The 13,903-nt window shown below is 33.3% G+C and overlaps 3 protein-coding genes across 3 annotated transcripts; all 3 read left to right on the plus strand.

Annotated features, from left to right (window-relative positions):
- The first annotated feature begins 716 nt into the window (after nucleotides 1–716).
- Nucleotides 717–3,304, plus strand: LOC102594009 (GDSL esterase/lipase At4g28780). The gene is made up of 5 exons (XM_006350254.1): nucleotides 717–954; nucleotides 1,152–1,279; nucleotides 2,360–2,602; nucleotides 2,741–2,993; nucleotides 3,075–3,304. Exons 1-5 carry the CDS (start codon nucleotides 717–719, stop codon nucleotides 3,302–3,304), a joined length of 1,092 nt encoding a protein of 363 aa, XP_006350316.1.
- A 7,427-nt stretch (nucleotides 3,305–10,731) lies between these two features.
- On the plus strand, nucleotides 10,732–11,112 carry LOC107061143 (uncharacterized). Its single transcript, XM_015309958.1, has one exon. It carries the CDS (start codon nucleotides 10,732–10,734, stop codon nucleotides 11,110–11,112), a length of 381 nt encoding a protein of 126 aa, XP_015165444.1.
- Nucleotides 11,113–11,448: 336 nt separating this feature from the next.
- On the plus strand, nucleotides 11,449–12,601 carry LOC102584631 (uncharacterized). The gene is made up of 2 exons (XM_015309971.1): nucleotides 11,449–11,881; nucleotides 12,005–12,601. The coding sequence occupies exons 1-2, from the start codon at nucleotides 11,504–11,506 to the stop codon at nucleotides 12,056–12,058; spliced, it is 432 nt and encodes a 143-aa protein (XP_015165457.1). The 5' UTR covers nucleotides 11,449–11,503; the 3' UTR covers nucleotides 12,059–12,601.
- The last annotated feature ends 1,302 nt before the right edge of the window (nucleotides 12,602–13,903 follow it).

A 13,903-nucleotide genomic window follows, 5' to 3' on the forward strand; every position in this document is an offset into this window, starting at 1 on the left:
TAGTAATATTTTTAGTCTTCAATAAAATATTTATTGAAATCTATTTGTTAAATTTGACATAAATTATGAATTTCCGCTTAGTGAGAACTCACATTTAAATGTATACACTATTTGTTAAATTTGATGGAAACTATGAAATATTTAAGTGACCTAGCCTCTTTTTAGTCATTTCAGTCCAATTCATTTCATTCCAAGTAACTTTTAAGCCGATTTTAACCCAATTTATTTATTAACTCAATTTATTTTAACTTATCCAATTTCATCCCAACTCGTCAATTTCACACCTATAGATTCAAATAAGAAGTTAAAAAATAGAGACAATAAGAATGAAGAGCCGGATCCATTTTTTTAACAATATTATTCATGCGTAAAACTTATAGTCGTAGTTTTAATGCACAAATGGCAAAACAAATTTGAAGAGTCGGTGGAAATTGATCAGCCACCTGCAGATAAACTTTAAATCCTTAGAGCTTTCTAGTATAGACATGAAATTATTCCAAAGGTGTAAAATTAAAACTCAATTGTCAAAATTTTTGTTCTTTTGCTCAATTGGCCCCATATTTTACTCACTCTCATGCTTTTGGAAAGCAACCTATTTATTATACTTCAACCAACAACAAAAACACTCCTCTTGTTTGTATAAATAAATGACTCATTACTTTACTCATTTACACTAAACATTTCACAAACACATTGTAGTTTAATTTTTTTTGCCAATGGCTAATCCAGGTTTTGCTATCACCTTAGCCATTGTTGTTATAACAACTTTTGTAACATACTCTGAGGGTGCACCTCGTGCTTTTTTTGTGTTTGGGGACTCACTTGTTGACAATGGCAATAACAACTTCTTGGCAACCACTGCCCGAGCTGATTCTCCACCTTATGGCGTTGATTATCCAACTCATCGTCCTACTGGTCGTTTCTCCAATGGCTTAAACATTGCTGATCTTATAAGTAAGCTAAGTGTGAAAATTGTCTTTCGTGTGACATTATTAAGTCCTGCATGTTTCATCTCATAATTTCGTTAAAAGAGGACATTGTAGATTCAGTTAAGGACACGATCCAATAGGTGGGAGAATGAAAAATTTAAGTCATTTTCAATACGTTGAAAATCCTTTCGATTTATGTATTATGAAAATGTGCATGAACAGGCAAACAACTTGGCGCTGATCCAACATTGCCGTATTTGGACCCTGCGCTTGATGGAGATAAGTTGCTAGTGGGAGCAAATTTTGCTTCTGCTGGAATTGGAATACTTAACGATACTGGGATACAGTTTGTAAGTCAAAATTAAATATTATGCATATTATTTTTCAACTTTTTTTTTTTTTTTGGCTTACTTTGAGGGAAAAGCAAAATTGATCCTCTAGCATAAGTCAAAGGGATCAATAAATGGTATGCACCGTTAATGTAAGCAGTAAGTAGTAACTTCTTTAATTAGTATGGTTGGCACATTTTTTATGAGGTTTAATCTTCCCAACCCATTGAATTAACTATGCATCAAACGACACTTTTTTTTTTATTGACAGCCACAAGAAAAGAAAAAAAAAAAGGTTTAGACTCTCACTATCTTTATATTCTATTTCAAAGACATGTTTAAATAAAATAATATTTTGGTACATTCTAACCTACATTTAAGATCCGTTTGGCCCAAGAATACATGGGAAAAATTTAGGGAAAAGCTTGAGAAGTGGTGTTTGGTTATATAACTTGGCAACTATATTTGTCAAGTATCCCAAAAATACTAGAAAAAACTAGTATTTGGGCCAAGTTCTAATACTTAGAAATTTAAAAATTACCCCAAACTTTTATATTTTATAAAAAATACTCATTATTTATTAATTCCAACTAATATTTGTTACTACCTCCTCCGAAAAAGTTTGAGTTCTAATTTGAGTGATAAAATTGAGAAAAAAGGAACAATTTGTGTTTAATAGGTTATAAATATAACTGAATCAGTGACAACTTTAAGTATATGATTAATGTATTGTCTTGCCTATATTGTTATTTTGTTATTATATTGTTGATTGTTATCAATTATATTATAAGGTTGATTTTAATGAAACATATTCATTATAAAATGATAATATATATAAATATATAGGTATTTCAAATATTTTTTAGAACTTTGGGTATAAATTATATTTTTTGAAATAGTCAAATGCTTTTGGGAAAATTTGGGACCAAACACATGGTGAATCTTCTTCACCCAAATATGATTTGTCAAGAATATTTGAGAACTTGGGATCAAACGCTAGCTTAGTATAAGACTAAAAGATTCAAAAAGTCTATTTACTTTATATTTGTTTTTTGGTTAAAAGTAAGTGTAATTCGATTTTGATAAAGTGGGTATATGTAGGTGAATATATTAAGAATCTATGATCAACTAGACTTGTTCCAACAATACCAGCAACGTGTGAGTGCTCTAATAGGAGCTGAACAAACTACGCGGCTAGTGAATGGTGCGCTTGTCCTTATTACTCTTGGTGGCAATGACTATGTCAACAACTACTTCCTAACACCAATTTCCGTTAGACAACTTCAGTACAACATCCAGGATTACTCTCATGTCGTTATTACTGAGTACAGCAAGATTTTGACGGTAATGACTTTAGTACTCTCTCCTCTATACATTCAGTATTTGACTTCACTTCACACCCCAGTAAGTTAGTTGATGAAAATGATTTTAGTTATTAAAAAGGTTAAATTAGGAATCATGATTTGAAATATGCATATACAGAGACTACATGATCTTGGAGCTAGAAGAGTGCTAGTTACTGGAACTGGACCACTTGGTTGTGTCCCAGCAGAGCTAGCCTTGTGGAGCTCAAATGGGGAATGTGCTAACGAACTTCAACAAGCTTCAAAAATTTTCAACCCACTACTTGTCCAAATGACTACGCGTCTCAATCAACAACTCTCCTCTGATATCTTTGTTGCCGTCAATGCCATGGAACTGCAGAATGATTTCATCGACAAACCCAAAGAATTCGGTACACTACACATTGCTCTTATATTGTTTACCTTAATAATTATCCTCAAGTAAATTGACTAATCAACAAATTATTGAACAGGTTTTGTTACATCAAAGATAGCATGTTGTGGACAAGGACCTTACAACGGACTTGGACTATGCACGACTGCATCAAATCTATGTACCAACAGAGATGAGTACGCGTTTTGGGATGCTTTCCATCCAACAGAAAAGGCGAACAAGATCATTGTTAAAACTATTTTTACTGGTTCGAACAAGTACATGTCACCTATGAATTTAAGTACCATTATGGAAATCGATTCTTTGTAGATCGAACTAGGGCTCAGAATTGATATCAATAAAACATGTACTCTTACGGGCTCAAAATTATAGTTGGTATCAATCAAAGAGTATGTGCCTTGTACTACTTCCGAGTTGTCATGTTTTACGGTTCATGTGCTTTTCTGTATCAGCAAATCAGCTTAGGAAATTATCAAAAAGAGACATTTTGATGATTTGGCTAATTGAAGCTTGAGATTCAATGAAGTTACTTGGATTTTTCAAATCAACATTATCCTAAAAATGTCAGAGGAAAACTCAATATGATAGAATGAAATTTCCTTGCTTTAGGATTAAAAATGTGAAAAAAATACTTTTTGATGAGTAGGAATATGCTAAACCTAGGGATGGTAATGGGGAGGGACGAGTGCGGAGTGGGGTGAGTTTAAGGTTGTGCGGGACGGGAGGGATTGTCACGACCCAGACCGTCGTGATTGACACCCATACTAACCCTCCGGTGGGAGAACCACTACTACAACCCAAACCAAGCAACTAAACCAAAAACTAACGCATTTAAGTTACGGAAGCAAGTTAAATAGCTAAAGACTGAAGTTCCCATAAACTTTCAAAAGATCTAACAACTAACAATGCGGAAAAATACACCTAGAACCTGAAAGTCAATGTACCAAAACATCTAAAGTTCAAACATAAGTCTAAACGAGAAGGGGTACAACCCCATACTAAACATAATAAATCCTAATACAATAGTCTAAGTCCGAAATGGTGGACATAGACGAAAGAGAACTCATGGCATCCCGGAAGAACTGGCTCACCCTTGAATTCAAACGACGATCACTGATCTTCTAAACGAGATTTGTCAATAGCCGCCTGAAGATGCCTTGTACTCAACAAAGAAAGAGCAAGTGCAGTATCAATACACAACCACAGTGTACTGGTAGAATCACGCGGCTATCCCACTAAGTGTAACATGCATAAGCCATTACAACAATATAATCACATGCATATATCGAACATATACAATATCATCATCATTTACTAACAACAAACAACAAACATTTCTCAAGATACACAATTATATCAAATCATTGGTCCTCTCATGGAACCCAATACCAAATTGTTAGCATATCGGAACATGGTATCCGATCCAATCTTTATGCCGGAACGTGGCAACCGATCCAAGTTAGTGTGTCGAAACGCAACACCCGATCCATTCAACAAGCCACAATCACAATCACAAAGTACATTCTCATAATCATACAATCAAGTCATGATTCATGACATTCATCATTCATATATCCTCATTTACAATTTAGTGTTGATCAATAATGCAACATTCGCATACAAACATATATCATAATGAAGCAAGAACAAACATACATCACACAATCATAGAATCACAACCATCACCTACCCCGAAACAAGCTTGAAACCCTAAGAAACTTGATTCTTCCCTTTCTAGATTCGTTCCGCTTGTTCTTGGTCTACAAACAATCAATATAATACGAGAATCAATAAACAATCACTAATTACCCGGATTATTAGCAATTCTATGAACCCTAGATCAACCCCATGATCCCAAGTATCCAAATTAGGGTTGTTTCACCATAGATTCTAAGATAAAAACCCTCCCCCATCGATAATTACTCATTAGATTACGTTCTACAGATCAAAAAACGGATTCGTGGAGTTAAATCTTACATTTAGCCTCAAGAATGGTGGAAAACCGTCAGGAAAAGACCTGGGTTCGTTCCTTATCTCTCAAATTCAAAAATTTCAGAATAAAACATTTTTGGGGTTTATTTACGACTTTAAGTCGCGTCTAGCCCGCCACAGCGACACTAGCCCGCTACAGCGTCCCCGCCCTGGCGACCAAAATCACCGCCAAAGCGGCTTGTACGAAACAGTGGGTTATTTAAAGAATTCCAAAACCTCCATTTCACAACACGCCTTTAACTAACGACACTCAGAAACTACCCGTTCACGCTAAGATCAATTCCGGGAATTCTACTCGCCCGAATTCAATTCTGTAAAGTCGTACGAGTTCCTTAATGCGTTTGCTATCTACTCATGTAGTCAAAATCATATTTAAACCACCCAATTGCTACCAGATTTCCCTAGACCTCACAGACTCCGATTTCGTCCAAATCTGGATTAGGTTGGAAAATCTCAAGTTACTATGAAAAAGTTTTTCGACCCAAAAATTTTCCCCGTTGACTTTTCTATAACGACGGAACCCGATCGTTACAGGGATACGCAGCAGGTTTAAGGTTGTGCGAGGAGAGAGGGATGTAGGGCGGGTTGAAGTGGGTTTTTTTTAAACTAGTGCGGGACGGGTTGCGGGTATATGCGATTTTATGTGGGTTAAAACTTAATTTTAACTTTTTACATGTTATAAGAGTAGTAGAACATTATTTATTAAGATAATTTCAAGGCTACTAAAATATTCAAGATAGTAAATGAAAATGGTTCAATAAAAAATAATACAATTTCTTGCCCAATTGACCTCTAAAAATAAAATTTTAAGTCGTTATCCATTAAATTAATACAACTTAATAAAAAAATGAATATATTTATATGAATTTATTTTTAGTATCAAACTTAATTTACTTGAAAAAATATATTAAAAAAGTTATGTGAGGCGGGCTTATGAGGGACGGGGTGGGGTGGGGGCGGATTAGAAATGAAAAAAAGTAAATTATTATGTGGGGCGGGGAAAAGCAGATTAAAAATTTTGTGGATCAAGCTCAACCCGCCTTGCCCAACCCCGCCCCATTGTCATCTCTAATAGAACCTATACTTTTTATGTACCATGAGAAGGGATGGTATGTCTACAAATGGAATTTCCCTCTTTTTTCTCCGTAAGCTTATTAAAAATTCTACTTTCTCTATATTAAAAAAAAAATTGGAACTAGGTGTTGGGAGTTGATCTCCTTTATTTTGTAATTTTTTGAGCTATTTATGAAAATGTATTAAAGTGAATAAATTAAAGATAGAAGTTTTGAAAAGAGAAAATAGTCAAATGCTCTCTCAATCTATTACCGAATTTTCAACTACACACTTATATTTCACGGGGGTCCTATTACCTCCCTATACATTTTTAAAATGGAATATATAGCCCCCTAAAAGGTCACACCCAGATTTGTGTTAGAAAGTGAATGCACTAGCCCTTACCACATAATATATATTATTTTTTTAATCAAAAAAATGAGTATCATCTTTTTCTTTCTATTATCCTTATATTTTTTTTTTCTTCTCTTTCCAGCCCCTTTCTTCTTTTCTTTTGCTTTTTTCTTGACATTTGTTTGATGAAACTTTTTCTGTCATAGAAGAGAAAATTTCAAGTTTTATTTGTGATAGTTTTAAGCTTACCGTAATGAAATGTGCAGTTATGAAATTTCAAGTTTTATTATTGAAAGGTGAAGTTACAAATCTTTGATAATCTTTCGTTTTTTGCCATTGATTAATCTTCTTTCCACCATTTTCATCTTCCTTGCAAACATCAAAAGTTTATCAATCAACCCAACCCACTTCTTCCTTCCTACCATTAATATTATCAAGTCCCGTTTGGATTGACTTAAAAAAGTAGCTAAAAAGTCAAACTGAAATGACTTTTAAGTCAAAAAATAAAAAGTAGGGAGAGACCTACTTTTGGTTTCTGACTTATTTTAAGTCATGTTTTACTTATTTTAAGTCATATTTTTACCTTGCCAAACACTTCACGACTTATTTTAAGTTATTTTTTATATTTGTCAAACACTTCCAGAAGTCAAAAACTGACTTAAAAGTAGGTTTGACCAACTTTTAAGTCAATCCAAACACCCTCTTAAATCTTTGATGTATAAAAAAAAACTCAAGTTTTGGAGGAGTTGATATGTTTCATGTTTTCATCATCGATGACCGCAACAACAATTTTGAAGGGTAAAATATGGCGAGAATGTTATTTCTAACCGTTTCATCCACCATTTGATTGATACTCAAGTTATTTTCATTAATGAATTTGCCGAATTCTTCAAATTGAGGTAATAGATACATAAAAATGGATCTTTTCATTTCTATTTTCAAAATCGCATATGGGTTTCGTTGACGACCCAAAATTCTTTCTGAACTTGAATTTAAATGAGAAAATGGTCAAATGCCCCCCCCCCCTCCACCCCCAATTTATTATCGGATTCCCAACTACACACTTAAACTTCACGGGGTCCTATCACCCCCCTAAATTGTTTAAAACTGAAATTATCATCTCCCTAAATGCTTATGTGGCGAAGTGAGTGTATTTCACTCTCCTTGAGAGAGTGAGCACCGAAAAAAAATATTAAAACTTATTTTTAGTGTGTGTGTATATATATATATATATATATCTTTTATTTTTTTTCCTTATTCTTTTCTTTCTTCTTCATAGAAATCTCTTCCTTTTTTGTGACCAGATCTGTCCATCTCCCATCATTTTTACGTCTTTGCCGCCACTACTATCTTCACTGGATGTACCATAGAATTTTTGTATTCCTCTTGATTCTAATTTGTGTATGGAATTAGAAATTTTTGAAAATCAACTCTTTATCAATATTATTGGAGTTGTTAATCATCCTTGTACATGGTCAATCCACAAAGTTAATTCGGTTGGCAAATTCTTATTTTGGTTCTTCGGAGCTCCAAATTTGTAATTTTAATCCAAACCAACGAAGAATTTTGAATTTTCAATGAAACCCACATTCAACCTTCCTCCATTGTTATGTATTCATTAACTCAAATTTGAGAAATTTGACATATGCATTCATGGAAATGATCTTAATACCAATCAAGTAGTGGACGAAATGACAAATGGGAATCAAAATCATTCCCGACTTTCTCCTTTTGAAAATTGTAGTGACTGGTAGACCTTTGGTGTTTATAGTAATGGAGAAAATGGTGAAAATATTTTTGGGTTTGGAGAGATGGTGAAAAAATAGAAGAAAAGAATAAAGAATAATGAAAAAATTGAAGAAAAACTTTTTTTAATGGAATTTCACATGGCAAACGCGTGAGTTTCACCCATGAACATAAATGTGATTGTGGCTTTTTAGGGGTCCAATAATTTTGATTTTAAACAGTTCAGGGGGGTGATAGGACTCCCGTAAAGTTTAAGTGTGTAGTTGAAAATCCAATAATAGATTAGGGGGTATTTGGCCATTTTCTAAAGATAATAGATTAGGGCACCAAAAATAAAGATAAGAATTTTCTAACCCATTTGGCCATGTGGTTAGGCATGTAAAATGATGATTAACAATTTTAATAATATTAATAAAGAGTTGGTTTTCAAAATTTCCTAATTTCATGCACAAATTGAAAAATTAAAATTCTAGACTCAAGAGGAATAATAAAATTTCATGTTGAATCCAATGAATGTGATGATTGCGGCGGTTTAGAGAAGGTGAGTGGTGGAGAGATTTGCTTTATGTTGATGTGAAGAAAGAAAATAAATAAGAAAAAAGAATAATTAAAAATACACATATTTATGAAAAGAAATTTTAAAAATAAAGTTTTATTATCTGTTTTGGTCCTCACTCTCTTTGAGAGAGTGAAATACACTCAATGTGCCACAAGCATTTAGGGGGCATTTGGTTACTGGATAAGGATTGAGTTATTCAGGTATAAAATGTTGCATAAGTTTTACCATGTTTGGTAGTATTTTTTTGTCAAAGTATAAAATTCAACACACATAATACTATGTTTGGTTAGAAAATTAGAAAACCACATAACTAATACATGTTTAAATTATGAGTCAATCTATGTATTATTTTATGCAGGGTAAAAGATGGAATAAGTTATACCTGAATAACTAATACCTGAATAAAAATATAAATTGACAATTTTTCCCTTCACTCTCAATCAAATATACAGTTCTTTTTAGATAAACATTCAGATCCTCTCTCCATATCTGTAGATCTAGAATGGCTCTTCATCTTCCAGGCAAATAGATTGAAAAACTTTCAATCTAGTGTTGTTTCTTTGAGGCTAGAAGTTCCGAAACTCAAAATTTGGCTGATCTTGTTTTATTTTCTTCTTCTTCTCCTCCTGTTTTCTCTTTTTTGTGTTTTTCCTCTTGTTAATCTGATGAGAGACAAATGAAATTCTAGATCTTCTCAGTATTTTCTAGTTAAGTTGATGTTTTAGTACACCCAAATTTGATGTGGATTTTGTTTTGTTTGTTCAAAAATCGTGCTTTCTGAAAAATGGGTTCATTAAGTTTAGTTGTTTTAACTTCTAAAACTGCAAAAGATAAACATGTTATTTGCAGTTTGAAAAAAATAGTATTAGTATTCTAGCTATTGAAGCCAAACAAAAATAAACATTTTACCCTGTTTTTCAATGTTACTTTTCACATTTTTTTTAATAAAATTGAACATTCTAGTTTGAAACCATCTATTACCTTCCTATTATACATAATGTGTCTGCAATAATTAGTTAAGTAACATGATTGATACTTTTGTTTCTTTTGGATTCAATTTGATAATGATGTTGCAATTTTTAAATGGAAAATAGGTGTAAATGGATTCTCAGCAATTGTGCGATGTTGAATGCTTTATGATCCTCGAGGAGATTGTGGTGCATTCGTATATTGTCCTTATTTGCTTTTTTATGGCTATTTACAGCATGTTATTAAGAAACCAATCTAGAAGGGTTGACTGATAGTAAAAATATGTCGAGTACTGAAAAATTAGCAATGTTCTTAAATATTTTGGCTCATCACGAAAAGAACAGGTCTATCAAAGTTGATTATATTAGATCGGGGTGGAGTGTAAGTCGAGCCTTTAATGAATGTCTAAGAGCTATTCTTAAACTAACTCCATTGTTACTTGTTAAACCTAATCCGGTGCTCGAAGATGATACTGATGATCGATGGAAATGGTTTAAGGTAGGTAAATTTCAATCTAACATTTGATTTACTACAACAAACTTGAAATATTATGGTGAAAGTATTTTTACTTTTAATAGTCCTTTAGTATTTTGAGTTGAATTTATCTTATAGGGTTGTCTTGGTGCATTGGATGGTACTTACATTTCCATTAGAGCTGAAGCAATATAATAGCCAAGATATAGAACACGAAAAGGAGATATAGCAACTAATGTATTGGGGGTTTGTGATAGAAATCTCAACTTCATTTATGTATTACCTGGTTGGGAGGGATCAGCCGCTGATGGTCGCGTATTGCGAGATGCTGTTGTACGAAGAAATGGGTTGAAAGTACCTCAGGGTATGCTAAATAATAGGCAGACCCTTGTCTATTTCTACTACATCAAAATAGAATAATATTTAAAGTAATTATATTATTGTTTACATTTTTAGGCAATTACTATTTGTGCGATGGAGGATATACAAATGGAAATGGTTTTTGTCTCCCTACCGAGGATATAGATATTGGATAAAGGATTGGCAGGGTGACAATCCATCACCTCGATGTCGAGAAGAGCTCTTTAATATGAAGCATGCTAGTGCGCGTAATGTTATTGAAAAACCTCAATGTCGAGAAGAGCTCTTTAATATGAAGCATGCTAGGGCGCGTAATGTTATTGAAAGAGCATTTGGACTATTAAAAGGACGTTGGGGAATTCTTAGAAGTCCTTCGTGGTACTCGGTTAAGGTTCACAATAGAATTATTAGTGCATGTTGTTTGATTCACAATTTCATTCGAAGAGAGATGGAAGCTGACCCATTAGATGTGGAAATGGAATTCCACATGGAAAATCAACATGAACATGACAATATTAATACAATTGAAGCATCTGATGAGTGGACCACTTGGAGGGATGAACTAGCTCAGTCTATGTGGAATGAAAGATTGGGAAATCAATCTTTATAATTTTAAACTATGTGATCACTTTTGGTGTGCTTATGCACTTTTGTTTTTGGTTTTCCGCTCACTGTAAAATGTAATAGCTTTTATTATTTTGTGAAAAAACGAATGGTCAATCTTTTGTATGTCTCACATTGTTGTCTGTACAGACAAATAGTGAAACTCAATGTATATCTATTATTTTTGAATATAAGTAGTGAATTTGTATATATGTCTTCACATTATCTTTTTCCCAGATTAATCAAGTTGTATTACAATTTATTTGGTTATAATTGAAATAATTTACTTGTAAGCAATCAAGTTGTATTACAATTTATTGGGTTATAATTGACATAATTTACTAGTAAGTTGTAACTTAGTATTACTTGTGATTTCATTTACAATTTTACAGATTGAAATGGCTAGTTCTACTGCTGCAGCATCTAACACGTCCAGAAAGAGGGCAAGAAAATCAACACCTTCATCTCGAAGGGTGTGGACTCCAGAAGAGGAACTTACTCTTGTAGATGGATTAAAAGAATTGTGTGTTAATGGTTGGAGAGGAGATAATGGAACCTTTAGACATGGATATTTAATGGAATTGGAACACTACATGAATGCTCGTCATCCTAACTGTGGATTGAAATCTCTACCACATGTTGATTCTAAAATAAGAGCATGGAAAAAGAGTTATGCAACAATATCGTTGCTAAAGAGTCGAAGTGGTTTAGGATTTCAATATAGTGATGGAAGTATCTTAGTTGATGATCCTAAAGCTTGGGATGACTTGATAAAGGTGATTTATATTTATTTTAAATCATTAGGGAATTGCTACTTACTTATATTTTCTCTTGGTTAATGGATCTTTGTTTATGGAATATTTTCAGTTTCTTCATGTACTTGTTCTTTATTTTCTTAGGTTGATCCAAATGCCAAGTCAATGAACTTAAAAAAAATGTCCATTATTTGCTGACTGGGAAGAGATATTTGGCAAGGATAGAGCTACTGGAGAGTTTGCAGAAGGGCCAAAAGATGTTGTTGAAACAATAGAAAGAATTGAAGCTCAAGAAATTACTGATGGCACGTCTGTGGGATTTCCTATTGATGTTGTCGACGTAGATGATGCTTCAGGCACAAGAGAAGATCAAGCTGCTCAAGAGGAACCTAATGTATCACCTGGAGCAATACAAAGTCCATTTACTGCTCAAGATGAACCTAATGAATCAACTGGAGCAGCACAAAGTTCATTCACAACTCAAAAAGGTGAAACCCATCAATCTCAAAAACAAGGTAGTAGTTTTAAAGCATCATCTTCTAAAGTCAACGAAAAAAGTAGATGCAAAAAAAGAAAAACAACTGAAGATGATAATGAGACTGTTCTTAAAGGTTTGATGGAGGTAATGAAACAATTCACTGAAAGCCATAACAAAAGGATGGCTTCTTTAATTGACAAGCTAGGAGAGCGTGATCTATCTGAGATTCGTGGTAAGATATTTTCTATTATCGGATCCCCTGCATTTGAAATATACAATTCAGATGAACGAGTCAAGGCAGCAATGGGAATTACACAAGATATAAAGAGGATGGAATTCTTCTTAAGCATCAGTGAACTTAAGCGTCACAGTATGATATGGATGATTATTAATGATAAGCTTTAAATCACTGAATGGTTTTTGTGTATCTATTTTGTAAGGTCTAACCATAATGAGATTTTTTGTTACCTAGTAGAATGTCCACAAATGTACATATATGTGAATGTTGTGGGCTTAAAGTAGGTTGTTTTTGTATAACAAATGCATGATTAGGTTCAACATTAGTGTTTTTGTAAGTAGCCAACTCAGATGCTCTTCAGATTGCTCAAAACGCTGACCCAAACGGTAAGTTCATCTTCTCCAAGGTGTTTTTAATTCCTTCTTCTCCGAGACTGTATTGAAATTTTCTTTTCTCGCAGACTATTCAGCAGTTGGAGTAATCACAAAGATCCAGTCAGAAATACAAAGTACTCAGATGCTATTTTGTCAAGTGATTATATGTTGTTGGGGTTGGTATTCAACTTTTGAAGCTTGGTGTTTGTCATGGAAGGATAATGTTACAAAAATAGGAGACTTCTTTTGAAAAAAAATGTAATTGTATGTCTTTGTTGTATGTGCCAGCTTTTGTAATTGAACAATGAATTATGTAAGTTTCATTCACTTTAAATGAAGATGTGTCTAATATTTTAACAATGAATTATGTGTGAGTGAATTCTTTCCTCATGAATGCTTTCTCATTTAGCTTAATTTGTATAGTCACGTAGTTGAGGTGGTCTAAAATAAAGAATATCACATCATTATTGCAGTACTACCAGGTTGGAAGTGGCAGACGAACTATAGTAATTGTGACAAAGACAAGGATTTTGATCCTTTGGATTGATAGTTGGTGAAAGTAACAGATTAACATTTTAAAGAGCAACTAATGCACTTTCACGTAAATAATGGAAATAAAGTGATTCTGATAAAGGTTACATCTATCTATCTACAATAGCTATCTGTTCCTCATAATGTATCTGATTGTATTAAATTAGAAGTGATGAAGGGTCACAGTTATATATCTACCATACACAATAGAAATGGTCAGCATTGGAGGCAATAAATCCATCCGTCCTTTGGTTAGTAATGGAAGATTAATGCAAGTCTAAGGAGTGAATGACAATTGAATGGTAATCCTGTTATGAATTCTAAAGTTAGACTTTGAGCAACTAATCAAATAAATAGGCTTGTCAGATTTTGGAACTGTTGGAAAACCATTTGGACTAAATTTCCAAGTTAAAACGCCTAAT

The sequence above is a fragment of the Solanum tuberosum genome, unplaced genomic scaffold (genome assembly GCF_000226075.1).
Source record: "Solanum tuberosum cultivar DM 1-3 516 R44 unplaced genomic scaffold, SolTub_3.0 scf00115, whole genome shotgun sequence".
In the NCBI taxonomy this organism is placed as follows: Eukaryota; Viridiplantae; Streptophyta; class Magnoliopsida; order Solanales; family Solanaceae; genus Solanum; species Solanum tuberosum.

Excerpts from the sequence above, each read along its gene's own strand:
- LOC102594009 (XM_006350254.1), top strand. The coding sequence starts at position 717 with ATGGCTAATCCAGGTTTTGCTATCACCTTAGCCATTGTTGTTATAACA. Across the intron at positions 955-1,151 it reads AAACATTGCTGATCTTATAA|GCAAACAACTTGGCGCTGAT; the intron begins GTAAGCTAAGTG and ends GTGCATGAACAG. Across the intron at positions 2,603-2,740 it reads AGTACAGCAAGATTTTGACG|AGACTACATGATCTTGGAGC; the intron begins GTAATGACTTTA and ends ATGCATATACAG.
- LOC107061143 (XM_015309958.1), top strand. The coding sequence starts at position 10,732 with ATGAAGCATGCTAGTGCGCGTAATGTTATTGAAAAACCTCAATGTCGA.
- LOC102584631 (XM_015309971.1), top strand. The coding sequence starts at position 11,504 with ATGGCTAGTTCTACTGCTGCAGCATCTAACACGTCCAGAAAGAGGGCA. Across the intron at positions 11,882-12,004 it reads CTTGGGATGACTTGATAAAG|GTTGATCCAAATGCCAAGTC; the intron begins GTGATTTATATT and ends TTATTTTCTTAG.